This window comes from Prunus avium, unplaced genomic scaffold (genome assembly GCF_965620075.1).
Source record: "Prunus avium unplaced genomic scaffold, drPruAviu1.hap1.1 HAP1_SCAFFOLD_1328, whole genome shotgun sequence".
Classification (NCBI taxonomy): domain Eukaryota; kingdom Viridiplantae; phylum Streptophyta; class Magnoliopsida; order Rosales; family Rosaceae; genus Prunus; species Prunus avium.
The window spans coordinates 1-27,358 of record NW_028277012.1 but is presented as its reverse complement, the minus strand read 5'-3'; the positions used below and the strand labels follow the sequence as shown (position 1 = coordinate 27,358).

At 37.1% G+C, this 27,358-nt stretch overlaps 3 protein-coding genes and 3 pseudogenes across 6 annotated transcripts; 4 read left to right on the top strand and 2 right to left on the bottom strand.

Annotated features, from left to right (window-relative positions):
* Positions 1-14: 14 nt before the first annotated feature.
* On the bottom strand, positions 15-2,684 carry LOC148285856 (mannosylglycoprotein endo-beta-mannosidase-like; the record flags this gene model as incomplete). Its single annotated transcript, XM_088246541.1, has 5 exons — positions 1,637-2,684; positions 1,070-1,208; positions 741-968; positions 483-541; positions 15-83 (listed from the first exon to the last, which is right to left on the bottom strand). Coding segments are annotated over exons 1-5 (638 nt in total), but the record flags the coding sequence as incomplete, so codon positions are not given.
* A 148-nt stretch (positions 2,685-2,832) lies between these two features.
* Positions 2,833-7,892, bottom strand: LOC148285855 (mannosylglycoprotein endo-beta-mannosidase-like). Its single transcript, XM_088246540.1, has 11 exons — positions 7,559-7,892; positions 7,122-7,260; positions 6,760-6,987; positions 6,547-6,605; positions 6,326-6,374; positions 5,854-6,084; positions 5,521-5,690; positions 5,227-5,431; positions 4,393-5,061; positions 4,083-4,310; positions 2,833-3,977 (listed from the first exon to the last, which is right to left on the bottom strand). The coding sequence occupies exons 1-11, from the start codon at positions 7,705-7,707 to the stop codon at positions 3,180-3,182; spliced, it is 2,925 nt and encodes a 974-aa protein (XP_088102666.1). The 5' UTR covers positions 7,708-7,892; the 3' UTR covers positions 2,833-3,179.
* A 1,538-nt stretch (positions 7,893-9,430) lies between these two features.
* On the top strand, positions 9,431-15,036 carry LOC110759650 (long chain acyl-CoA synthetase 6, peroxisomal). Of its 3 annotated transcripts, none has more exons than XM_088246544.1 (23): positions 9,431-9,740; positions 9,877-9,937; positions 10,037-10,114; positions 10,266-10,337; positions 10,417-10,498; positions 10,591-10,696; positions 10,781-10,857; positions 11,131-11,175; positions 11,293-11,379; positions 11,585-11,674; positions 11,812-11,891; positions 11,969-12,062; positions 12,155-12,243; positions 12,329-12,417; positions 12,507-12,636; positions 12,741-12,859; positions 13,002-13,125; positions 13,211-13,297; positions 13,386-13,489; positions 13,576-13,661; positions 13,809-13,895; positions 13,990-14,076; positions 14,980-15,036. In XM_088246544.1, the coding sequence occupies exons 1-23, from the start codon at positions 9,614-9,616 to the stop codon at positions 14,989-14,991; spliced, it is 2,013 nt and encodes a 670-aa protein (XP_088102670.1). In that variant the 5' UTR covers positions 9,431-9,613; the 3' UTR covers positions 14,992-15,036. The 3 variants fall into 3 exon arrangements, with proteins under 3 accessions (XP_088102670.1, XP_088102669.1, XP_088102668.1); XM_088246543.1 differs by lacking the exon at positions 14,980-15,036 and adding an exon at positions 14,182-14,556 and having other exon boundaries at positions 9,431-9,725; XM_088246542.1 differs by lacking the exon at positions 14,980-15,036 and adding an exon at positions 14,182-14,556.
* Positions 15,037-15,446: 410 nt separating this feature from the next.
* Positions 15,447-17,368, top strand: LOC148285854 (uncharacterized; annotated as a pseudogene). The gene is made up of 3 exons (XR_015832772.1): positions 15,447-16,257; positions 16,342-16,894; positions 17,159-17,368. The product of XR_015832772.1 is annotated as an uncharacterized LOC148285854 (transcript).
* Positions 17,369-21,798: 4,430 nt separating this feature from the next.
* LOC148285853 (uncharacterized) lies at positions 21,799-22,965 on the top strand (annotated as a pseudogene).
* A 3,053-nt stretch (positions 22,966-26,018) lies between these two features.
* Positions 26,019-27,352, top strand: LOC110759651 (uncharacterized; annotated as a pseudogene).
* The last annotated feature ends 6 nt before the right edge of the window (positions 27,353-27,358 follow it).

Genomic DNA, 27,358 nt, shown 5'->3' with positions numbered 1-27,358 from the left:
AAGGAAATTCTGACTGAAAGGGAAGCAAATTCACCCCTGTTACAGAAATTGACACCTCATCCCATATGCCAGTGCTTCTATCCCTGTAACAGTATATAAGCGAATTACAACAGAAATCTCTTGTGTACTGAAAATATCTATATAAAAATATCTGAAGATTCTGCAAGGGCAGGCAAGCAAATAGATCTGACAAGAAGTTTCTAGATCAAACTATTAGCCAATACACGAGAGGATGCATACAAATCATTTCCTTTATCACCATGGACTTTCAATACAGTGCATTGATTTTTCCTCCTAAACAGTAAAGGATAGCCCTTGAACCATTTTAGCTGGAAAGAGGTGGAAAAAATTTCCTCGACAAACAAAAAGTATGCTGAAACGTTTTCTGGCATCCCAAATTAGAAAGAAGATGAAAGGGATATCATGATCACAAAATACTAAAGAAAACACTCTACAATCTTAATATGGTAAAACACAGTCACCTTATAGGGCAAATCCAATCCCAACCCTCCACATATTGTGCAGCTACATCTTTCCCGATCTGAAATGAAAATTAGATACAGTAAGGCACTTGCCTCAATTTAATAATGAACTCTTTTCAAGTCACCATTGCTCTTGCATGAGACCCAGTATCTGAATGTAATTCTGAAATTGGTAATTAGTAGAAGGATAAAACTTTGAGCAAAAATCTAAAAGAAACAGCATGTAATCAAATAGGTTTTATGGATATGGAAGTGTACCTCATGATCGCCACCTTGCCCACCCTCAGGAGGAATAGTCCCGGGATTATCTGGCGAGTAAACACGAACAGCAAGCAAATTTCGACCATCAGGATGCGCTATATCAGTGACATCAAGAGAATGCCTTCGAAACATCCCTCTTGGCAGGTCTTTTTTGTGCCCATTTAAATATACCTCTGCGTAGTAATCGATTGCGCGGAAATTCAGATCCAGGAACTGTGTGCTGGACTGGAAAAAGGGTGAAGCAAATTTAGAGGAAAACTAAAGTGAGAGCAATCTTACAAATCTTTCTTAAATTGCATTTATCATTTAAGTCGGATATGGCTTACCAGTTTACACCGAAAAGTTGTGAAGAGCCAGAAAGTGTAGTACTGCCTCCCGGATTCAGTAATATCTATGATGTAATCGTTTTGCAGTTCATAGAAAGGATCGGGTACATCTTTGCCCTTCACCAAGGTTGCCATAACACTGTCAATTAAAACATCTATGATCATTGATAGCCAAGTTTTGATTCAAGAAGTAGATTTGTTTCATCAGTTGGTTGCTTCAATCAAGATGGAGTTAGATGAATTAGCAACAATAACCAAAAATTATGCTCTACATACACTAGAATGCTAGAAATGAATCTAGTCAGAATTCCTGAAGCATCTTTGTATTTGTAATTAATGTTGAAATACAGGGTTCTCATCTCAGCAAAAAATAGTGATACAGTAGAGAGGAAACTTAAGGCTTAGAAATTGAAGTTAACCTAAACGCAGCCAGAACCCAAAAAATGAAAACTCAAAACTTGAATCAGATTAACCCACATTTACTGAAACTCAAAGAAGTGTTTTATTATGTCAATGTATATGTACGCGATGGAGAGAGAGAGAGAGAGAGAGAGAGAGAGAGATTACGTTCCGGGGACGACGGCCTCCATCCAAGGAAGGGCGGGGGAGGGAGGGTGGGTGGTGGTGAGCTGGGTGCCACTAACCGTGACCTCCCTGTCTCTCGTCCCGATCCAACCCGAGTCCAGCCTCGTCTTCCCTATCGCCGCCATTGAAGCCTAGCTCTCTCTCTCTCTCTACAGTCCCAGTCAGCCAAAGTCACAGTCTCACTCACCAGATCTCTCTCATTTTAAAAGTGTGTACTTTGAACGCGGGCTGCTGCTGACAGAGACAGCCGACAAAGATGACAGGAAAGATGGCATTATTTATATATTGATTTTTGCCGCGCATCACACCCACAGTGCACAAAACGATGTCGTATGCTCCATCATTTATTTGACAATATTTCGAGGACCGTGATTCATCATATGTTATCTGTTTTGACATGATATAGAGTTTTTTTTTTCATAACTATTTGTTGCGATAAATTATAATTATAGTTTTATTTGATGACTATTTAAGTGCTCTATGGAGTCCCATTAAATCCTTATAGACTTCGGGCTCGTTTGGGAGTGCTTCTTTCCGAAGCGCTTATGCTAGTAGCGCTTATGCCAGTAGCACTTATGACATAAGCGCTTCTACAAAGAAGCAGTTTTTCGTTTGGATGTCACATTTAAAAGTGCTTTTACACTACATAAAAGCGTTTTTTATATTTTGTTGAGTGTTTGGCTAACACAGTAAAAGCGCTTTTAAAAGTACTTTAAAAAAAATTTAAAGAATCCCAAAATATTATAATAAACACAGGAAATAAAAATTCATAAGATCCCAAAATAAAAACATGACTTAAAAAAGTATGAAATTCCCAAAATAAATTCATAGAAAATCTAAAATAACAACACAATCTGTAGACATAAGTGAGACTTAAGAGGATATAAAAAAAAACCTAGAAAAAGTTTGAGGAAAGATGAGGTTTGCAGCAACAGCATGAAAGGAAATCCAAGTTCCAACAACCAAATTGTCCCCTGCATACTTTGATGTGTAAAAGTTTAGTGGACATGTGGGCGTAATATATGAAATTAAAAAGGAATTGGCAAGAACCACCTCAAAATGTTGAATAACACTGTTGGGAAGCTCGTAAATAAGAACAATACAAGAAGAAAGGAAATGACTTTGCTTTGGTCATCATTAAGAGAAAAAGAGAGAGAAAAAGAAAGAAAGGGAGGGTATTTTGGCATTTAAAAAAATTAAATATGGGTATTTTTGGCATTTTAAAAGTTTCATTAAAGGGAGCCAAGTGCTTCCCTTGTTTTTGTCCTACAGCGCTTTTAAGAAGAAGCACCTCTCAAGTGCTTCTTCCAAAACCACTCCAAGTGCTTTTGGATCTCACCCAAAGCGCTTTTGCAATTTTTGCCAAACACCATTTTTAAAAGACAAAAGTGCTTTTGCCCATTTAGAAGCGCTTTTCGCTGCTTCAAAAGCACTCCCAAACGAGCCCTTCCTCTTCTTCGTTGTGTATAATTCAACTATTACAAGCAGCAAAGACAAAGCAGAACAAGTTTTTAAACCAGCTCCATCAATTGACTGTATGGACACCATGGTAATTCCATCCGTCAAGAGTAACTCGTGGGGTGACACCAGGAGGGACCTCAAAAGAGATCTTGATGGGCATAGCTTCACCCGGCACCAGCGAAAAATAGTTGTCCGAATAATGAACAGGAAGAATTCTTGTGTCTTCTCCTTCCTTATGGCCATTCTTCAATCCATGAACTGAAAAATGCAGGAAGAAAGCCACGCCTATGTCACTGCCATTGATCTCAGCAACCCTCAAACCATCACTCTCCTTTGTGAAATGTCTGGATATTTTCTGAAACCAACTAGCTTCATGTTTTTTGTCTGCTCCATCATGTGTAGAGTGCACCGTGGCTACATTGAAATCACCATCACCTTGTTTAGTAGCAAAATCGTTTCGATAGGTTCGGCTTTTTGGCTCTGGTTTCTTAGATGTGTTCTCCACAAGCATATGCATTTCGTTGGTGGTTCCCTTTATGAAAACCTGGGATATAATCTTGAGTGGTACTGTTTTCTTCCTGTATGGTTCTAACAGCTTGTAATCCCCACCAGACAGATGCAACCAGTAAAAGTTCCTGGATATAATGCGATCGTCTGACATGCGATACAGTTTGAGAAGAAGAAAGTAAACTGGCTTTGGGTTTTTAGATTTTGGATATTTCATCTCAGCAATTGGCACTGTTCTTTTTGGTCGCACCAAAAGCTTTTCGTGAACTTTGTAGTATGGGCATGTTCCTTCTAGATCCCACACTGAGGCTTCTATAGCGATGTCAGATAGTTCCTCTGATGTAGTGTTGACAACCTGTTCAAGGCAGGAAGAGACAATGACAGCAAATCTCAAACCATGTCTCTAATGTAAACTCCGTAAATAGCCGAGTAACCTCTAAGAAATATGTAACCAAGTTACCTCTAAAAGATATGTAGCCAAGTTAAGCTGGACATGGATTGGCTCCGCAGCACAGCGACAGCCATAGAAACCTGCTGTTTGGTCTAGAAGATGATCGTAAAACTGACCTCTAAGACCTGTCCAAGGATTCTGTGTTTTCCAAATCAAAACACCAGTGTATTTAGTCCACATTCGAGAAGTCCAACCCTCCAGTAGAGCTCTATACTGAATGTAGTTAACAAGTTGAGCCTGAGATGATTTAAAGTAAGTCCAATAGTTAAAACAGAGATAGATCCAATGTGCACCCTGAATAACCAAAAGATTAGTTTACCTTCAAGCAAAAATCATTGAGATCCTTTGGGGACCCGTAAAGTAAAATCTGGTCATGAACCTTGCCTGGTTTTGAATAGGGGATGTATTTATGGTATTCCCAGATGGGGTTTGGGACTTCTTGATAATAATTGGAAACTTTCTTAAACAAAGGAATCTGCCATCCTTCTGGAGGCATTGTAGCTCTGATGGTAGCTGAAACAGGCATACCTACAGAACCAACTTCAGGATTGAACCCATATTTGTAAAAGTCATCTTTAAAGAAGTCTTCGGGATTTTGAATTTCGTAAGGGCCATCAGTGAAGTCCCCCTTTCCATTTGCAAACCCATCCCACATGGATCCTTGGATGTAAATGCGTGCACCATCAAGATATTGGCTTGGATCCCTCAACAATGGGGGAGAATCTTCAACAAACTTGCCACCTTTATTTAATGAGCTTTCAAAATGTGGATGGAGCCTGAGGTCTTGTTTCAGAGCTTTATTGATGTCATCTGGTGGAATTTGCTCATTTCCACCCACCCAGAGGGCAAGACTAGGATGGTTCCTGAGAAGCTTGACAGTATCTCTTGCACATAGCAAGAAAAGATCATGGTCCAGTGGACCATTGGGATTTGATACAGGGACACCTCGTCCATCGACATCTCCTGTAATCCAAAATTCTTGCCAGACCTACAAAATTTAAATCCGAGGCAGAGCAGTATAGATCAGATTCACCCAACTAATTCCATGGCCATGAGATTTCAAACCTAATGCATTCAAGTTTACTTATCCCTCCTTCCCCAATAAAACCTGACAAAACATGCACATGTTAAAGCAAGAGCAGGCATGACTTACCAACAACCCATAAATGTCACAGTAATGATAAAATTCTGGCCTCTCAGCCAGTCCACCACCCCAACAACGGATCATGTTAAAATTCATATCTGCATGAAACTTGATGTCTGTACTGTAACGCTTCTTTGAAAGTCGTAGGAGGCCATCTGATAATATCCAATTACCACCACGAATAAAAATAGGCTGACCATTGACCTTGAACAACCTTGAGAGGAGAATGCACAAGTTAAAAGTTAAACAGACTCTCAATTTTGTTAAACAGAATCTACATTAAACTTTATGTAATTACCATACCTTCCTCCAGTGGTATTATCAATGTGGCTCTCAATTTTGCGGAATCCAAATAATTGGCTCCACAAATCAGACTCTCCATATCCCTTTACATCAACAGTAATAGAAACTTCGTACAAGGATTGCTTTCCCATACCATTTGGCCACCATAAATTGGGCTTGTAGAAAAAGAGCTGCCAAATAAATTTGATTTAGTACTGAACACAAGTATTGAAAGCTAAACCTAATAAATGTAAAGAATTGAATATCAAGATAAAAAGATTCTCCAAAGGGCTTCTAGAAAAGTATTGTTTTCTGCTAAAATAATTAAAATGCATACTATGTTCTGTCACGAACCTCAGGAAACGTATATTGCACCCGTGATCCAGCAGGGATTGACAAATGTTGAGTCTGAAGATGCTCTACTAAACAAAAATTTCTTTCAAGATCTGTTGTTACTTGAATATTCAATGAACACTCAGCAACCCAGGTGCTCTTATTTTCCAACTCAGTTGTAGCATGCAAATATGCCCTCTTGTAATTGTCATAAAATGATGAAACCAAGTGGGGATCAATTACTTTTACTGGCTGCACCAAATGGGAAAGAGTGAAAAAACAAAAGAACTTATTATAGACCACAAAGGCCATACTTACACAGTGCAAGAAGTCAACAACTTTTCATTGAGCCTCAACACAAATCAAATGATCAGCCCATATAAAGGTAAATCTATTTCCTTTCCCAACAAGATGAAAATCAGCATATCACTATAGAGACAGTATCACAAGGAAAATTCTATGACAGGAAGTGAAGCATTAAGACTAAACTCACCCCTGTTACAGAAATTGACACCTCATCCCATATGCCAGTGTTTCTATCCCTGTATCAATATACAAGTTAATTACATTGGAAATCCTTTTTACACTGATAATAAAAGATGACACATCCTCTGGCATCCCATTTTAGAAAGAAGATGAAAAGCATATCATTGGTTTGTGATCACAACATGCTAAAGAAAACACTCTGCAATCTCAATAGTAAAACATAATCACCTTATAGGACACATCCAATCCCAACCCTCCACATACTGAGTAGCTACATCTTTCCCGATCTGAAATAAAATTTGAAAATTAATAGTTATATTAATCTCAGTTTGCTCATTGCATACACTTGATAATTAACTCTTTGGAAGCCATCATTGGTCTTGCATAAAATCCAGCATCTTAATGTAGAATGATAAAAGACTCATGGATATAGATATGTACCTCATGATCACCGCCTTGCCCACCCTCAGGAGGAATACTCCCTGGATGATCTGGAGGGTAAACAAGAACAGCAAGCAAGTTTTGACCATCAGGATGCACTATATCAGTGACATCAAGAGAATGCCTTCGAAACATCCCTTTTGGCAGGACTTTTTTGTGCCCATTTAAATATACCTCTGCAGAATAATTGATTGCACGAAAATTCAGATCCAGGTGCTGAGTACCTGACTGGAAAAGGGTCATGTATTTAGAGGAAAGTATCCAAGCTAAAATATCAAGGAAAACAAAAATTAAAATCGAGGATAATCTTACAAATCTTGCCATAAAGAAAGAACATGTTATCATTAAAATGAATCACTTACCAGCTTACACTGAAAGGTTGTAAAGAACCAGAATGTATAGTACTCCCTCCCGGAATCAGCAATATCTATGATTGACTCGTTTTCCAACCCATAGAACGGATCGGGTACAACTTTGTTCTTCACCAAGGTTGCCAAAACACTGTGAACTAAATCATGATTAGCCCTGAGCCCTGATAGTTTTTAGTAAAATTATGATTCAAGTTGGAGGCGTTTGAATCAATTCCAAATTGTTAGTGGAACAAGTTGAACATAATTCTACCAATGAGTTTCATATTTCTTAGCACATTTTGATGTCATGCAAACACTGAAATGAACTTGAGCCCAGAACTTGAATCAAATTAAACCACATTTACTTAATCACATTGAAATTAATGTGTGTGTGTGTGAGAGAGAGAGAGAGAGAGAGAGAGAGAGAGAGAGAGAGAGAGAGAGATTACGTTCCGGGAACAACGGCCTCCATCCAAGGGGAGGTGGAGCCAACGGAGGGAGGTTGAGTGGTGGTGAGCTGGGTCCCACTGAGATGGACCTCCGTGGACCTCGCGGCGAGCCACCCCGAGTCCAGCGTCGTTTTCCCTATCGCCGCCATTAAACCCTAGTTTCAGTCAATTTAGCTGTCACTCTCACTCTCAAAAGTCAGAAATGAAGAGGAGACTTCATCACTCATCCTAGTTTTTTCTCAATTATCAGTGTGCATATGAGTTCGTGAGTGTGGGGCAGAGGCTCAGACTCAGACCGACAAAGATGATCATCCCCTTTCTTATCTTTTACGGCTGAGATTTCTATGTGATACAGATCCGTGATAAAGTAATATTTTTTCACAACTACCTTTTGATTTTACCGCGCATCACCAGTCTTACAACGCCGTTTTCTTCCGTGTAGGATTAATAGTTTTTCATTTATTTAACAATGTGCAAACAACTCACTGATGTAGTGATTTAGAGTAATTATTCTTCAAGAAAAGATTCTGGGCTTGAGTTATAATATTCGTGTAGTGTGTGTGAGTTCGTATAATTTGTGTGAATTTAGTATATTATCACACTTCTTAATAAAAAAGGGTTCTTAAAAAATAAAAATAAAAACCTCACAATAAGAAAGGTTCTCAACAAAAAAGAAAAAAAATACAATACCACAAGGGTCAATAAAAATATAGTCTTTTGTTTCATTACTCTATCTATTGTTTTTTTTTTTATATATATACAAACGATCATTTAAAGTAGTTTAATATATGAAGAACATAATCAAACTCAAATGCAAGGGTTTTGACCAACCAGCCTAACTTTTTCAATTGTTAATTACACCAATTTAACTCAATAATGTGAATTTATGCGAGCTAGGTTCATGCTGGTGTTACTTTATTATCTTTTAATGGAGGAAACCTACCCCAATATGAAGAAATCAAGGTTTTTACCTGTATTTGGTATAGTTTGTATAGCTGTAAATTACTTGCCTTTGTTAAATTCTACTTGTGTTCATTATCCTCACAACCAAAGCTTCTAATATTGGATCAACACAACACGTGCCTAAATTGCACATTTTTGGTTGGACCATTTTTCTTTTAAATCTCGTTAAATTGCATCATGGCTTCCTAGTCCTATTGTTGTACCCATAATACTTCTTTTTTCCCATAACTTGTTTTTCTTTCTTTTATTTTTCCCCCTTTCCCATAAGGATATAGTTGAATTCAGGGAGACAAGATAAAGATATGACCGGGTTACATGGCCATGTGATGTGCTTAGTTGCTCCAAACTAAGCAACAAAATCATTGAAAATCAAGACCCAAGCTTTCTCAATCTCATCTTCTTCGTGTTTTCTTTTTTCTTTTTCCATTTGGTTTGACATATTCAAAGTCTTTTTGGCCCCAGATTGAGAAGTAAATTTATCCTTATATGATATCTCAGCCAAATTTGAAGCTCTGAAACTTTGTTTGAAATGATACATTGGCATGTTAAATTAATGTTAAGCTGACAAAAACTTTATCTTATTTTGCGTTTGTTGTAATATATTATTGGTTCAGTAGACCATTAATTATTATTTTTACGTAAGTTATCAAGCTGGTAAGATTTGAAATCGTCCAACCGATGATATTAACGGTCAGGATTTTGTTGTCCGTACCGTACGTCGGCAAACTACAAGCCATGAGGTCATGGAAAGCTGGAAGAGAAATACTTAAGGAGTATAGCCGCGCGGCTATACTATTATTCGAGAATCTGAAACACTGTTTGCGCCTTCTTCGTCACATTTGCCCTTAAAAAGCGCGCCCATTTTCCCATTTGTCAATTTTTCTGTTACTTCAATTGAACCTTTAAAAATGAAAAAAAAAAAAAAAAAAAAGGGGAACACCAAACAGACACCAAGCAAAGCAAAGGAAGCAACGAGTGAGAAGCGCTTAACAAACTTTCCCACCTATTTTCCCGAGAGAATTCCCTTTTCCCGCGATCATATTCATTTTCCCGAGAAAATCATCGCATCAAAAGATTCAAACCCCCGGAAAAATGGAATCTTTACCTGCTCCTCAGCGTCGCCTCCACGCCATTCATTCCCACCTCCTCCCTCCCTCAACCGACCATCCTCCTCACTCTCATCTTCACGCTAACCTCACCACCGGTGAGTTTGCTCACGGTACATACTCATCTCTCTCTCTCTCTCTCTCTCTCTCTCTCTCTCTCTCTCTATATATATATATATATATATATATATATATATATATATATATATATATATATGAAGCTGTGGTCTTGTGTTGGGTCTTAAGCAGGGCAGGGCTACAGTGTGGTGCTCCCAGAGAAGTTGCACACAGGGAAGTGGGATGTGCATAGGTATATATATGCTTTTCTTTCTTCTTTTTTTGTAGATTTTAGCTACCTTAAATTGTTGCTGTAATTATTCGGTTTGCTTTTGTTATTGATTTGCTGCAGATCTGCACGTTCGCCTTTCAAGCTCGTCAGTCGATTTGCTGATCATCCTCAAATTGGGACTTTGCATGATAACTTTGTGTCAGCCTTCTTACTTTCTTACTTTCTTGCTTGGTTGAATAAATTGAGTTAATTAATCCCCTGTTCTTATTTTTTAGTTATTTATTAATTATTATATTTTGGAAGAATTACAATTGTTTAATTGTTTGGTCGAAATTTCTGAGAAATGCAGACGTTCAGTTGAAGTTTTTAGAGATTACAAATTCTTAGGTACACGAAATCGGGTGGATGGAACTGTTGGAGAGTAAGTTGGTTTGTGTTGTGCTCTCTAATTGTGCGTAATTTCAATTCCTTCTCCAAAGTAGTAGTCTTTATGATTGAAGGTACAAATGGATGACATATGGAGAAGCAGCCACAGCTCGGGAAGCAATAGGTTCTGGCCTACGCTTTCACGGGTTAGAAAAAGTAAATCAAAATCCATTACACAAGTCATATGCTCTGCTTTGATGATAGACTATATTTGCCAAAATTTGATGGCATCATCTTGGCTTGGACAGGGAGCTTGTGTTGGACTTTATTTCATAAACAGGCCAGAGTGGCTGATTGTGGATTATGCTTGCTCCGCATATTCTTTTATCTCAGTTCCTTTATATGATACTCTTGGTATGTATGTATACCTGTAATTGCTCAAATGAATGGTTCCGAGTTTGTAAACTCTGTTTTAACAGATTTTTGGTCTATGAGCAGGCCCGGATGCAGTTAAGTACGCCGTGAATCATGCTGGTGTACAGGCAGTCTTTTGTGCCCCACGGACTCTAAGCACTGTGAGTTTTGATATTTGCTTCTTCAGCTGTGATTTTGCAATTTTGCAATAAATGATGCCTGCAAGGAATGCCATAGGCTGGTGCATCATTCAAAGATGTATTATTTCTTACTTTTAATGTTTTCTTCAAAATATTCTGCAACGTTCCATTTCTGTTGTTAACAATTTGAAAATGGGAAATCCAGTTTGTATCTGAATTCTGCTTTTCATAATATGCTAATTTATGCTTTACAAATTTGCTTTACATCTTATAAGCCTCTCCTGATTCTTGCAGATGTTAACTTTCGTATCTGAGATTCCGTCTGTACAACTTATAGTGGTATGTACTCTTGAAATCTTATTATCTTATTATCTTATTCTTGTCTAAGTTGAAAACGAACGAATGCATATTTTCCAGTTTTCTAATCCTTTTTCCCCTTGAAATCCATAAATGTAGGTTGTGGGAGGGATGGATGAACACTTGCCTTCGCTTCCATCTACATCTAGAGTGAAGCTTATATCATATTTAAAGCTCATCAGTCAGGTAAATTTTCGACTTAAACCTATCCTGATAATTTTTTTCAGTTATTTGTAAATTTATATTCCAAGTATATTCTTATCTTCCGAACAGAGAAAAACATATTCTTTAGAATTTTGTTTTGCTAATTGTATGCTTATATCTTGGTGTAGCATTAATGTTTGTTTATAAAACATGTATGTTTCTTCACCTTACAATGATTCTCTTTTAGGGCCGCAGTAATCTGCAGCCTTTTTGCCCTCCTAAGCCCGAAGATGTTGCAACCATTTGCTACACAAGTGGTACGACTGGAACACCAAAGGTAGAGCTTGCTTTTTTATGCAACTATGCTCAGTTTCTGCTGGAAAAGCTCATTCTATATTGTTATGGTGAAGTACATTATGGACCTCGTTACTTGTTTTAATCGTGTTTCTCTACCCCCTCCTTCCCCTAAAAAAGGGAGTTGTATTGACCCATGGAAACTTTATTGCAAACGCTGCTGGATTCTGTCATGCAGTCACATTCTATCCCTCGGATATGTGAGTACATTATATATAAATTATTAGTTGTCAGATAATGTTTCATATAGTGTTTAAATACATTTTATTTTCCACAGTTACATATCCTACCTTCCTTTGGCACACATCTATGAACGAACTAATCAAATTATATCAGTGTACTACGGTGTTGCTATTGGTTTCTACCAGGGGGTATGTGACTCTTCTGAGTATCATAGTTTTAGTATCTCCTGGAGTCTCTGAGGCCATTCAAGCATTACGTACAGCTCTGTCCTTAATTGCAGGACAATCTGAAATTGATGGATGACCTGGTTGCACTGAGACCTACATTATTTTGTAGTGTGCCTCGGTTGTACAACAGAATATATGCCGGGTAATCATAGTTGGCTGCAGCTTAAAAGTATTGTTTATTATTGTTCATGTGGTCTCCATGTCATATCTAATTCAGTCCATCACAGAATTGCAAATTCTGTTAAAACATCTGGGACTCTAAGGGAGAGACTATTTCAAACTGCCTACAGTTCCAAGAAGCAATCCATAATGAGTGGTAATATACACTAATAACTTCACCTTCTCATAGGCTATTACTTAAGTCATGCTGTTGTTAAATTTCTCTATGTTAAACATTTATTTCAGGTTCGAATGGATCACCAATATGGGACAGATTGGTGTTCAACAAAATAAAGGAAAAGCTTGGAGGACGAGTTCGTTTTATGGGATCCGGTGCTTCACCCTTGTCCCCTGATGTCATGGACTTCCTTAGAGTGTAAGTTGGGTATCTTATATAGTGCAATTTAATAATTTTTTCATTTTTTTTTTCAAGTGTTAAGACCAATGAAATTTTTGCCGCATATGTAACCAAAATCGCAGGTGCTTTGGCTGTCAAGTAATTGAAGGATATGGTATGACAGAGACTTCTTGTGCCATGAGTATGATGGATGAGGGTGACAACTTATCTGGCCACGTCGGGTCCCCTAATCCCGCCTGTGGTGAGTTTATCAGACTTATCATACACGAATGTATATAAGAATTTGCTGTTAGATAGCATATTATCTGATTCAAAGTGTCACATTTCAGATTCTTCTATGTATTCCACCCTCTCTCAGTAGCCTTGCCTTTTTTCTTTTTCAGAAATAAAACTGGTGGATGTCCCTGAAATGAATTACACCTCTGAGGATCAGCCCCATCCTCGTGGAGAAATCTGTGTCAGGGGTCCAATTGTCTTTCAAGGCTACTACAAAGACGAAATCCAGACGTACAGAACTTGCATCTATTATTATGATCACAGATACAAAATTTAGCACAAGTGAGTCTACCTGACTGTGCAGTTGATTGAACAGGAAAGAAGTCATTGATGACGACGGCTGGCTGCATACTGGAGACATTGGTTTGTGGTTACCTGGAGGCCAGCTTAAGATCATTGATAGGTGAGATCCTATCTTACACATAATTATAGTTCAAAATTATTGAATTGTAAAAAGAACATATCATTCAGAAACTAAACTCTTTTGACAGGAAAAAGAACATATTTAAGTTGGCACAGGGGGAGTATATAGCACCAGAGAAGGTTGAGAATGTCTACGCCAAGTGCGAATTTGTTGCTCAAAGTTTTGTATATGGTGAGGAGATTGAGTTTTCTTTGCATATAAAACATCCCAGCAGCCATGCTTTACTTGCTGATTTGCTCATTTTATGCTACTTCTAGGTGACAGCTTCAACTCCTGTCTAGTAGCTATAGTTGTAGTGGATCCAGATGTACTGAGAGCGTGGGCTGCATCTGCAGGCATAAAGGTTTGGTTTCTTTTTAACCCTCCTAGGTTCATTTCCATTGTCTTTTGGTTCATGCAGGCATGACGCTTGCTCGATACGTTTATCCTTTCGATGAAAACAGAATTTTTGTTGTTGTTTTTTGGGCGACTCTTATTGCATTCGATGCAGTATGAAGATCTCACACAACTGTGCAATGATCCAAGAGCAAGGACTGCTGTTTTGGCTAGCATGGATGCCCTTGGAAAGGAGGCTCAGGTAAATCTGTCTCAAGCCATACTGCCTGAAATAATAATCTTCAGGTTGCAAGGACTCTTGTAGCTTATTTTTAGTGTTTCATTTACAACTGCAGTTGAGAGGTTTTGAATTTGCAAAAGCTGTAACTTTGGTTCTTGAACCATTCACATTGGAAAATGGCCTCCTCACTCCAACCTTCAAGGTAAGCTTCTATTTTACTTGTCTTGGAAATCGAAAACGATGAGGGAAATATGGGTTGAAATTTACATATCCTAGTATCACTGTATTGACTTGAAACGCTTTCTAGATCAAGAGGCCTCAAGCTAAGGAACACTTTGCTAAAGCAATATCAACCATGTATTCTGAGCTATCTGATGCTGTACCGGCAAAACTGTGAGGATCCGAAAGACATGGAAGCAGGATGAGAAAAATAACATCCTTTTCCTTAGCCAAGAAACGAAAAGAAAAAGTGATAACCATCCTTTTTAATGAATTGTCGTAGACACGTCGAAACCGTCTTTTGATCGGATGATGAGGTTTTCATTGTTATTATTTATGTGAAAAGAAAAAAAAAACTATAGAAACTTTTGATTCTTTATAGCCCATGCTGGGGCCAAACTTACCCTTCTACTTCAGAAACAATGGAATCATATGGCCTCAATTCAATTCCTGCATTCTTCAAGTGATCCATCACCTCTGCGCTCACTTTAGTATCTACAAATAACTTCGCTTTATCAGTCTCCACAATCCAATATGCATCCATCACTGCCTCTCTGCAAAACAAAATTTAGCACATCATTTGGATTTACACAAAAGCATGAATATTTATGAATAATTTTGAATTACAATTTTATATTTGGTTAAAGAATCAAGAATATATGAGAATAGCTGATAAACGGGGTTAACATGCATCTTTGACAAAAAAAAACCAACCCACAGATAGGTTCAGAGGTATAACTATTGATTCCAGCGATTAGAATCTTCATGTCATAGTGGGGCCATAGATTTCTTCGTAGTTATTTTATTTTATTTTATTTGTCAAAATTAGAAAAGGGGAGGGGGAGGAGAAATATTTTTATGTTCAAGTACACCAATTGTCTGGCAGTGGCAGAGCTAGGATTCTTAGCATGGAGGGGCCAAAATTTCAAAGTCACTTCCACATAGGTTTTTCATCTTCAATTGAGAGGGTCAACACAAATCTAATTGCAGTAATTGTATTGCTATATCATATATTTTATAACATATTACAATAGATTGAAAATGATAGCTCTGCCCCTACTATGTGGTGTACCATCCAATACACATAAGACATGAAAATATTTCATAAAAATAAAATATTTTTATATGTCCCATTTGTATTTTATGATACACCATTTTCATATATATGCTTGTCTTTTTTTAATATATGTTCCAAAAATCGGTACACAGTACGTGGGCGGCAAGCATGGGCCTAGAGCCTAGAGGAGTAATCAGGGCCTAAGCACCCTTATTTTTTTTTAATAATTATTTTGTATTATAAATTATAAATTTATACCAAAATCATGCAAAATAATAAGATATATAAAAGAAAACTTTAATATTTTCCAACCTTCATGTTATCTAATTTTTATTTTTGTATTTTCAGTAACCTTGATACTTAAAAAAAACTGCTAAAAAAAAAAAGTAAAAATAGGCCCATTTTAACACAATGTTTAAGGCCATTTTACAAAACCCAACCCGTTAGTTATATTAAAAATTAGGTCAGATATCTTCCTCTTCACAGCGTCCCTTCTCCTTCCTCTCTCTGTTTCGATTTCATCTCTCTGTCTCGAGCTCTCTCTTTCTCTCCGTCTTTCTTCCTAACAAGCAGCGGCTCCTGCGCGCTTCAACCGCCCTTCATCCGCCTAGACCCGCCTAGGCCGCCTAGGCGCCGCCTAACTCCCATCGTTCACAACCCTTGGGAATTGGTTGCATGGACAACATATATGGAAGTGTGGAGAGTTCTGACTCACAGCTTTTCCGAACTGAAGAATGTAGAGACATGCTGTTACGTCCCCGCAATAGGACAGAATATCTCTTGGACAACCTCAAACTGAGATTTGATGATTGCGAACCCACGCAGTACTTTACGTGTTCTAATCCACATTGAAGAAATTTTCGGAACAGTCTTGTTTTTAGTTATTACCAAATGGTTCGTTGTCATCGTTGTAAGCGTCTAATGGACACAGAGACCACCCTTTCAGTGCCTGGTGCTGAAGATGGTGAGGTCTTTGTAAAAGGTCCAGCCAGATTTATAATTAGTGATGCCCCATTTACTTCTACAAGCTCTTCTTTAGTAAAGAACCTCGGATTCACGGGATGGAATAGTATTGAGGAGTTGACAGTCAATGTAGGAGTTGATGAGGTAAATGATCTGTTATACCACCAAAGTTAATTTTCTAGTAAGAAATGAAATGCTAGTTTCTGATGATCTTTTCACTTTCTTCAGGTTTTGAAGTTGCTTATGTGCTCATTAGTATCAAAGATGCCTTTGACTGAAACTCTGCTGAAGCATGAACCCCTCCCAGAATTGAGCAATGAAAATGTTGATCAAGAAATATATGTTGAATCTTGAATGTTAGGAGACGCCATGGTTTGTTACGCAGAAGCAGGAGCGGAGTTTGTTAATTTACTTTCAGTTTCTTGACTCTTCCACTCGGGTTTATTGTGAAACAGATGCAGGATAACTCTATGAAAGGATGCATTGGTCAGTTGTACAAAAGTGTCCAGGATCTTGATGAGCAATGCTTGAAGTCAAATAACCATATCTCCAAATCCCCTAATCAACAAGCGAAATCAGTTGAATTCGTAGACCCCAAATCCCACTGTAACAAAGATGATAACGCTCTTGGATTTTTGAAAGGACCGGGGATGTTCATGATAACCGACAGTGTCTCGACGTAAGTCCGATCTCTGCAATTCTTGGCCTGTCAATTTTATGCGAATTGAACGTACCTGTCACTGACATTGAGGTACAAGTTGCTCAAGTGGGCTAGAAGGAGGTGAGTTATATATCATTTATGTTTATCATTTGTAATTTACCTTAAACTACTCTGGTTGAATCCTTAGCTGTGAGTTTCTATTTTGTTTGAAATTTTAGGCAGTTGGTTTATGATGAATATTCAATAAAGTGTTGCTGCTTGACCACGGTTGTTATTCAACATGGTTAAAGCCCAAGTAGCTAGCATGTGTTGAAAGTGGTTGATCTATTTGTGACAGTTTTATAATCTCTTTCATATGTTGATCAATCTTGTTTCTTACTACAGGCACTCCGTCTTTTGGTGGCTTCTTTTGTTTGTGATTCTGCTCTAACCAGTATCTTCCTTAGGAAGCCAAATCGAGGATTTGGATGCCTTAATTTTCTAATTTAAGAAGAGGATGTATTTTGTGTTGCAGATTAATTAATTTTCTACTTTATGTATTGTTCTCTGCACTATTGTATGTTTTGCGTTATATGACTTGAAACGCTTATGATTGTTGGATTGCTGTGAGATATTACTTCGTATATGTGTGCCCCGTCTTGGTTTCATCTTGCTAAGGAACACTTTGCTAAAGCAATATCAACCATGTATTCTGAGCTATCTGATGTGATGCTGTTCCGGCAAAACTGTGATGATCCGAAAGACATGGAAGCAGGATGAGAAAAATAACCATTCTTTTCCTTAGCCAAGAAATGAAAGAAAAAGTAATAACCATCCTTTTTAATGAATTGTAGTTGACACGTTGAAACCGTTTTTGATCGGATGATGAGGTTTTCATTGTTATTCTTTAAGTGAAAAGAAAAAAAAGCTATAGAGACTTTTGATTCTTTGTAGCCCATGCTTGGGCCAAACTTACCCCTCTACTTCAGAAACAATGGAATCATATGGCCTCAATTCAATTCCTGCATTCTTCAAGTGATCCATCACCTCTGCGCTCACTTTAGAAGTATCTATAAATAACTTCGCTTTATCAGTCTCCACAATCCAATATGCATACGTCACTGCCTCTCTGCAAAACAAAATTTAGCACATCATTTGGATTTACACAAAAGCATGAACATTTATGAATAATTTTGAATTACAATTTTATATTTGGTTAAAGAATCAAGAATATACGAGAATAGCTGATAAACGGGGTTAACATGCATCTTTGACAAAAAAAAAAACCAACCCACAGATAGGTTCAGAGGTATAACTATTGCAGACGAACCAGCATCAGCAAGTTCAGACCTCAGAGACAACAACTTGGATGCGACATCTACACCAGCATACTTCAGATCATGTACTCTAATGGGTTTGTTTTGAGGCTTTGGTCTTGATTCGTTCCATGGAATACTAGAACCCAGTGCAGAAATGCTACAACACCCGAGCTATATGCAAAATAAACATAGAACTTAGTGTTCGAAAAATCGGCCGTCTAGGCGCCCGCCTAGGAGCTAATCGCTAGGCGGGTCTTTTTGTTAAAAAGGTCAACTAGTGATTTATCCCTTAAACTTGTACCTAACTTTCGATTTGCCCCCTATCCCTTTTGTTTCAGAAAATTAAGGATATGAACTCTTATTTTTTCACTAATTTCCCTCCCTCCTGCCATCTAAATTTTTTTTTAAGGTGACAAATTGAAATTAATGTATAAGTTCAGGTAACATTTCTACAAAAATCCCTTTTTAGAATTAAGAAAAGATAACATGGGTAGTTATGTTTCATAAAAGTAGGACCTATTATATGTTTTTGTTTTTGTATTTTTTTAAATATGAAAAAAGTGAATTTACCATATTATCCTCATTTAATTAATAATTTCAATTCTTAATGTTTGAATTAACCAAGGGCATTTTTTGGTGTTTTGAATGTTTCACCATTCTCTACCTTTTGCTATATATATAGACTAGCCTCTCTGCACGTGCTTCCGGGCCTGCGAGAGGCTTTTTTTTAAATTTATTTTATTTTATTTTAGAATTAAAAATAATAATGGGTAGTTGTGTTCCATAAAAATAGGATCCATTATCTGATCTTTCTTTTAATTTTAATTTTTTAAAATATGAAAATGTATGAATTTACTATATTATCCTCATTTAATTAATAATTTCAATTCTTAATATTTGCATTAACCAAGGGCATTTTCTGGTATTTTGAATGTTTCACCATTCTCTGCCTTTTGCTTTATATATATAGATAAATAGTATAGCTGCACGGCTATACTCGGGTGTTGTTTTATGAAAAAGTAATTAACAAAATAGTATAGCTGCCCGGCTATACTACTTTTGACACATGAGCGCCTAAACGACAGGATGGACTTTATTTTATTTAAAAATAATATAACCGGGCGGCTATATCTTCTTTTTTTTTCCAAGCTATAAAGAGTACAGCCGCACGGCTGGACTTGGATATTTTTATACTAAAAACAAGCACAGCCGCTAGGCTGTACGGCGGTCTTTTTTTAATTTAAAAACATATAACCGTTCGGCTATACGACTTTTGACACGTGGCGGCCAAACGCTTGGAGGGACTTTATTTTCTCTTATTTATAAATAGTATCGGCTATACTTCCGTTGTTTTTTAATTAAAAAATAGTATAGCCGCGGGGGTATACGGGTTTTGACATGTGGGCAGTGCTATTCCTCTGTTTTTAATAAATAGTATAGCCGTGTGACTATACTCCATTTTTTTCAAATGTTTTTAGAAAAAACAGTATAGCTGTGCTACTTTACTGGGTTTTTTTGTTGTTGTTTTAATTTGTTTAATAAATATTTTTATAAGTCCCATTTGTATTTTATGATACACCATTTTCATGTATATGCTTGTCTTTTTTTAATATATGTTCGAAAAATCCATAGGCAGTAGGTGGGCGGTAGGCATGGGCCTAGAGCCTAGAGGAGTAATCGGGGCCAAGGCAGCCTTTTTTTTAATAATTATTTTGTATTATAAATTATAAATTTATACCAAAATCAAGCAAAATAATAAGATATATAAAATAAAACTTTAATATTTTCCAACCTTAATATTATCTGATTTTTATTTTTGTATTTTCAGTAACCTTGATGTTTAAAAAAAACTGCAAAAAAGAAGAAGTAAAAATAGGCCCATTTAACCAAAGTGGTTGGTGTGAGTGGTTCGGCACTCTCATTCCTTAAGAGAGATCAGGGGTTCGATCCCTGCTCTCGTACGGAGTCACCACTTTGGCCAACACTTTACCCCTTACGGGCCGACCCGGTATGAGTGGGGATTAGTCTGGGTTGTGGTTAAGGCTTAAAGGTGCCACCCATAGTTGGGGCCTATCCAGGACCACCTCATGGTTCAGACCAAAAAAAAAAAAAAAAATAGGCCCATTTCCGCTCTCGTATGGAGTCACCACTTTGGCCAACACTTTACCCCTTACGGGCCGACCCGGTGTGAGCGGGGATTAGTCTGGGTTGTGGTTAAGGCTTAAAGGTGCCACCTATATTTGGGGCTCATCCAGGACTATCTCGTGGTTCAGACCAAAAAAAAAAAAAATAAGCCCATTTTAATACAATGTTTAAGGCCATTTTACAAAACCCAACCCGTTAGTTATATTAAAAAGAGTGCAGCTAATTGAACCCTAAAATTAACTGAGTACACCCTAAGGTCTAAGTACACCATCCTATTTCAATCAAAATATCAAATTAACTAAGTACACCCTAAGTGACTACCAAAAATACCCTTGGTACACCCTAATACACTCTATCACACAAAATAAAGAAACAAAATCAAAAGCCCTTGGAAAGAAAAAAGAGAAACGTATCCCACCGATAGTTTGGTTCCTCCCGCAACCACAAAGTGAAAGAAACCAAATGCCAAAGTGTTTCATTTAGCTAATAGCTTGTATAGTCTTACCTGCACAAAAACCACAAAATTAATTGAACCAAAAAAATATCACCACAATTGCAACCACAACCACGTCCCTAGAAAATCATCTTCATGTTTCTTGTACAACATCATTAGTATCCTTGTCTTTATTTTCAATATGTTTCCAACCATCATCTACAATAAGAAATCGCGGAGGCAAGACAATAATTCAAGTTTAGCAGATAAATAGAACAGAGGAATAGCCTCTTACAAGTTTCAAGGCAAGACAATAATTCAACGCAAGAATCAATTCAAGTTCAACGCAGGACCTTCGAGCATTCAACGACACCTCCTTGCCCCTCCGCCAATGCTAGCTATTTGATTATGGTTGAATATGTGGCAAGTAGGGTGTACTTATTAAAATTATATTTGTTTCACAATTCAATATATTTTTTTTGGTCATTTTATATTAGGGTAAATTAGTAATTCAATAAATAGTTTGGTAGTAGGGTGTACTCAATTAATTTTAGGGTTTGTTTAGCAGCACTCTATTAAAAATTAGGTCGGATATATTCTTCTTCCCAGCGTCCCTTCTCCTTCCGCTCTCTGTTTCGATTTCATCTCTCTGTCTCGATCTCTCTCTTTCTCTCCCTCTTTCTTCCTAACAAGCAGCGGCTCCTGTGCGCTTCAACCGCCCTTCGTCTGCCTAGACCCGCCTAGGCAGCCTAGACCCGCGCCCAGGCGCCGCCTAACTCCCATCGTTCACAACCCTTGGGAATTGGTTGCATGGACAACATATATGGAAGTGTGGAGAGTTCTGACTCACAGCTTTTCCGAACTGAAGAATGTAGAGCCATGCTGTTACGTCCCCGCAATAGGACAGAATATCTCTTGGACAACCTCAAACTGAAATTTCATGATTGAGAACCCACGCGGTACTTTACGTGTTCTAATCCACATTACAGAAATTTTCGGTACAGTCTTGTTTTGAGTTATTACCAAACGGTTCGTTGTCATCGTTGTAAGCGTCTAATTGATACGGAGACCACCCTTCTAGTGTCTGTTGCTGAAGATGGTGAGGTCTTTGTAAAAGTTCCAGCCAGATTTATAATTACTAATTAGTGATGCCCCCATTTACTTCTTCAAGCTCTTCTTTAGTTAAGAACCTCGGATTCACGGGATGGAATAGTATTGAGGAGTTGACAGTCAATGTAGGAGTTGATGAGGTAAATGATCTGTTATACCACCAAAGTTAATTTTCTAGTAAGAAATGAAATGCTAGTTTCTGATGATCTTTTCACTTTCTTCAGGTTTTGAAGTTGCTTATGTGCTCATTAGTATCAAAGATGCCTTTGACTGAAACTCTGCTGAAGCATGAACCCCTCCCAGAATTGAGCAATGAAAATGTTGATCAAGAAACATATGTTGAATCTTGAATGTTAGGAGACGCGACGAATGAGGAAGAAGAAAAGATTTCTATTAAGCTCATAGTTAGCAAATCTAGGAAGATGGTTTGTTATCCAGAAGCAGGAGAGGAGTTTGTTAATTTACTCTTCAGTTTCTTGACTCTTCCACTCGGGTTTATTGTGAAACAGATGCAGGATAACTCTATGAAAGGATGCATTGGTCAGTTGTACAAAAGTGTCCAGGATCTTGATGAGCAATGCTTGAAGTCAAATAACCATATCTCCAAATCCCTCTAATAAACAAGCGAAATCAGTTGAATTCGTAGACCCCAAATCCCACTGTAACAAAGATGATAACGCTCTTGGATTTTTGAAAGGACCGGGGATGTTTATGATAACCGACAGTGTCTCAACGTAAGTCCGATCTCTGCAATTCTTGGCCTGTCAATTTTATGCGAATTGAACGTACCTGTCACTGACATTGAGGTACAAGTTGCTCAAGTGGGCAAGAAGGAGGTGAGTTATATATCATTTATGTTTATCATTTGTAATTTACCTTAAACTACTCTGGTTGAATCCTTAGCTGTGAGTTTCTATTTTGTTTGAAATTTTAGGCAGTTGGTTTATGGTGAATATTCAATAAAGTGTTGCTGCTTGACCACGGTTGTTAGTCAACATGGTTAAAGCCCAAGTAGCTAGCATGTGTTGAAAGTGGTTGATCTATTTGTGACAGTTTTATAATCTCTTTCATATGTTGATCAATCTTGTTTCTTACTACAGGCACTCTGTCTTTTGGTGGCTTTTTTTGTTTGTGATTTTGCTCTAACCAGTGTCTTCCTTAGGAAGCCAAATCGAGGATTTGGACGCCTTAATTTTCTAATTTAAGATGAGGATGTATTTTGTGTTGCAGAGTAATGCATTTTCTACTTTATGTATTGTTCTCTACACTATTGTATGTTTTGTGTTATACGGCTTGAAACGTTTATGATTGTTGGATTGCTGTGAGATATTGCTTTGTATCTGTGTGCCCTGTCTTGGTTTCATCTTGCTTTGTATCTAACTGTGTTACTGGGGGAAAAATATACCGTAAATTCTGGCAAGTAGGAGGTCCTCAGTGGAAATCCATCGGCTATACTATTTTTTATAAAAAAATAACGTAGTACAGCCGGCCGGCTAAATTATGTTTTTATATAAATAGTATCGCCATGCGGCTATATGCGGGATTTTTTTTTTTTAAAAAAAGAAGAGTATACCCGCGCGGCTTTACGGGGTTCAAAGTGTTTTTTTTATAAAGAGTATAGACGCGCGGCTATACTTCTTACACAGATGTTGTGATCTTTAAAAAAAAAAATTGTTTTTCTACAATTTTTGTTTATCGAAAGTTTAGAGCATGATCCATACAATTAGGCCATTACCGTAGTCCTAATTGTCCCCTTTTGAGTTTTTACTTTTCCAGAGTTATTACCCGAAATAAAGAATTTAGCATTTTCAATTTTAATACTCGTAATGTATATGTACGTACGTATTTTTCATGTTTAATATACTTGGTTTTTTACAAAATTTTCAATAATACACATAAAATTCATGTATTATACATATAAGTTTCGCATATTATTGAATAAAAATAATATATTTAAAAAAAATTAAATTTATAAAGTATATATATTGAAACTAGCAAATTAATATCTATAAAGTATAAACTAATGCAACTAGAAGGGTCTTTTTTTTATAAATGTTTTTAATAAATAGTATAGCCGCGCGGCTATGTTGTTTTTGACATGTAGGTCCTCTTTTCTTTTTTTATAAATAGTATAGCCGCTCGGCTATACTCCTTACACAGATACTGTGATTTTTTTTTTTAAAGATTGTTTTTCCAAGAGTTTTGTTTATTGATAGTTTAGAGCATATCCATTACTATTAGTCCATTACCCGAGTCTTTATTGTACCCTTTTATGTTTTTACTTTTCAAGAGTTATTACCCGTATAAAGAATTTAGCATTTTCACTATACATATTTTAAATATATTATATATATATATAAGTACCCTCTTAGGTGCATTAGTTCATACTTTATTAATACTAGCCTCTCTGCATGCGCTTCCGCGCCTGCGAGAGGTTTTTTTTATAAAAAATTTAAATTTATTTTAGAATTAAAAAAGATAATGGGTAGTTGTGTTCCATAAAAATAGGATCCATTATCTTATTTTCTTTTAATTTTAATTTTTTTAAATATGAAAAAGTGTGAATTTACCATATTATCCTCATTTAATTAATAATTTCAATTCTTAATGTTTGCATTAACTAAGGGCATTTTCTGGTATTTTGAATGTTTCACAATTCTCTGCCTTTTGCTTTATATATATAGATTAATTGGCTAGTTTCAACATATCCAATGCAGATATTGAAGAGAGAGAAATTTCAGGGTAAATCAATTTGAGAGTTCTATTTTTTCTTCTTCTTTTTTGTGGGTATGTTTGCCTTTGATCTAACTCGTTCTCTTGAGTTAAAACAAAAGTCCAAAAAAGGTATAGCCAAGTGGCTACGGTATTTTAAAAAAATACCGTAGTAACGCCGTGAGGCTATACTGTTTTGAAACATATCTGAGAGTATATCCGCGTGGCTATACTATTTATGGGAAAAAAAAAAGACTCACCTAGCGCTTTGGTGACCACATGTCAAAACAGGTATAGCCGATCGGCTATACTATTTTTGTAAGCGCTGCTGTACTATTTATAGAAAAAAAAAAGACCCATCTAGCGCCTAGGCTTCCCACGTGTCAAAACTAGTATAGCCGTGGCACTATTCCTTTAATTGTTTCAGGCTTTGTGTCTTTTGGTGGCTTCTTTTCTTGGCGACTCTGCTCTATCCGATGTCTTCAATAGGCTGCCAGTGCAAGAACAATAAACTCTGTATAGAGATGATGATGCTTCTCCTGTTTCTACTTACTGGAACTCCAGTATATGGTTTATTATGTGTTTCTAAATCTCAATGCTACGGATATTACTCACCGGTTCAAGTGCCAGTGGAGGTGGATGTTTCTTTATTCTGATATTTTAATGGAATTTTGCTTTATGATTGACCTGATGCATCTTATGTAGGCTATTTGCTTTCTTCTCTTCTTGGAATTGTATTATTCTTATTTATGAATGCTATTCTTAGTTTAAGAGATTGGAATCTTCAGGTTACGGTGAAGCAGGATGTTTCTTCCTAGTCAAGTAATGAATGCTTCTCTTTTCAAAAGTTAAGGATGGATGGAGGGTCATAACATGCACTCCATCTCAAGTGATCCTCCCCCTGATATCTTTCCAGACTCATGATCTTTTTCTACATATATTACTTTATGCAGGCCCTTTATTTAAGTCTTTGTGTTTTCTTTAGCTTCATCCTTTTCTTCGGCAGTTTTACCCAAAAAGGTTTGAACTTTGAATTACATGTCTTTTTCTTTTCTAAATGTACTTATGATGTTGAGCTGTTTGGCATTTTCCATTATAATTGTCCATTAATTTCTTGCATACTGAAAGAGCTCTTTTCCTTTCTTGCACAGAAGAACCTGTCGATCAATGCCTAATTTTATTTTCCCACTAGTTATATTAATTTCACTTTAATTAGAAGATTAAAAACATAAATGGAGAAGCCGACCTGCAAATTTACTGAGAAAGACTGGTGAATTTCACTAAGCTTTCCCAAAAGGTTATTCATTCAAAATCTCCTCATGGACTGCATAACTCAGGATCAGACTAGCCATGTTGATAAAAATGTTGGTCGCTGGTTTTAGATTTGAATCATATACTTGTTATCTGCTCAAGCTCTGACCTGTTTTTCAAGCTATTAATTCTGCAAAATTTTGTCTCACTTTCGCCATACTTGAATTGTATTTTGAAGTCCTTTCATGTCTAAGCAGGAAAACAACTTACCGCTTTGTACTTTCTTACAGTATCAATGGCTGATAAAACTGTGAAGAATATTATGAGCTTGAAGGCTGTGGTGGACAAGGGGAGCAACAAAATTATCTTCGTAGAGTCTGACAAAGATTTTATTGATGTTCTCTTGAGTTTCTTGACAATACCAATGGGAACAATTGTCAGGCGTGCCAGTAAACATTCAGTACCGCTAGCAATAGGTTGCATGAACTATTTGTACACCAGCATCGATGTTCAGGATTTCCAGACTGAAGCATGTAGAGAGATGTTGCTATGTCCCACAATGGGGCTGAATCTCATTGCAAAAACCTCAAACTGAGAATTGACAATGATGAGCCAACATGGTACTTTCTGTGTGACAGTTGGCAATGCTCCTTCGAAAATAAGTCAAAAAGTCATTACAAAGGTGTTCTGTGTCAATGTGGAAGATGCATGAATGTGAAGTGCGGACTTTCAGTTTCATCCTCTGCTGAGCAAGGTGGGGGCATCTTTGTAAAAGAATCAGCTGGGTTCATAGTGACTGATGATTTACGTGTGATGTCCCCGTTATTGGTGGCAAGCAATCTTGTATTTACAAAGCTTGGAGCCATGAATGAGAATAGCACTACTGAACAAAAGACTTTGAATATAGGAGCTCATGAGGTAATTGAATGCTGTTTGCCAATTGTTTTATTTTTCTTTTAGTACAACTGTAGTGTTTGTGGTTTTTGACCTCATGGTCTTTTTTTCCAGGTTTTGAAGTTGCTTCTGCGCTCATTAGTATCAAAGAAACCTCTATCTAAAACTCTACTGAAGCTTGATCCTGCACCAATTCCAAATCCGAATTTGAGCCTTGATCAACTAATATTGACAAGTATTGAATCTCTGCTGCTTGGAGACATAATGAATGAGGAGGAAGAAGAAAAGATTGTTGTTAAGCTGACAGTTAGCGTCTCAAAGGATATTGTTTATTATGCCGAAGCAGGGGAGGATTTTGCTAATTTGCCCCTCAGTTTTTTGACTGTTCCACTTGGTTTCATATTAAAGCATTTGAGGGATGCCTCTTTCAAAGGATGCATTGATCAGTTGTAAAATAGTGTCCAAGATCTCGATGAGCAGCACTTGAAGTCAAATTACCACAAGGAAATTCTGCTGAGTCCTAAGATTTATCCTGAGTTTTGCTATGAGAACCGTCTTTTAGGAATGGAGGATGGCCCTGTAGCCTCATATTTGTATGCATATTGGAAGGATGATCAGGGGCGTTTGAAAGATATATTGACAGCAGATGCTGCCCTCATCCCTTCTAACGCTGTGACAGTTCCACTCAAATTGAAGCATGATAAAAGTCCTCAAGGTTATTTCAAAGGTTAGACAGTGTTC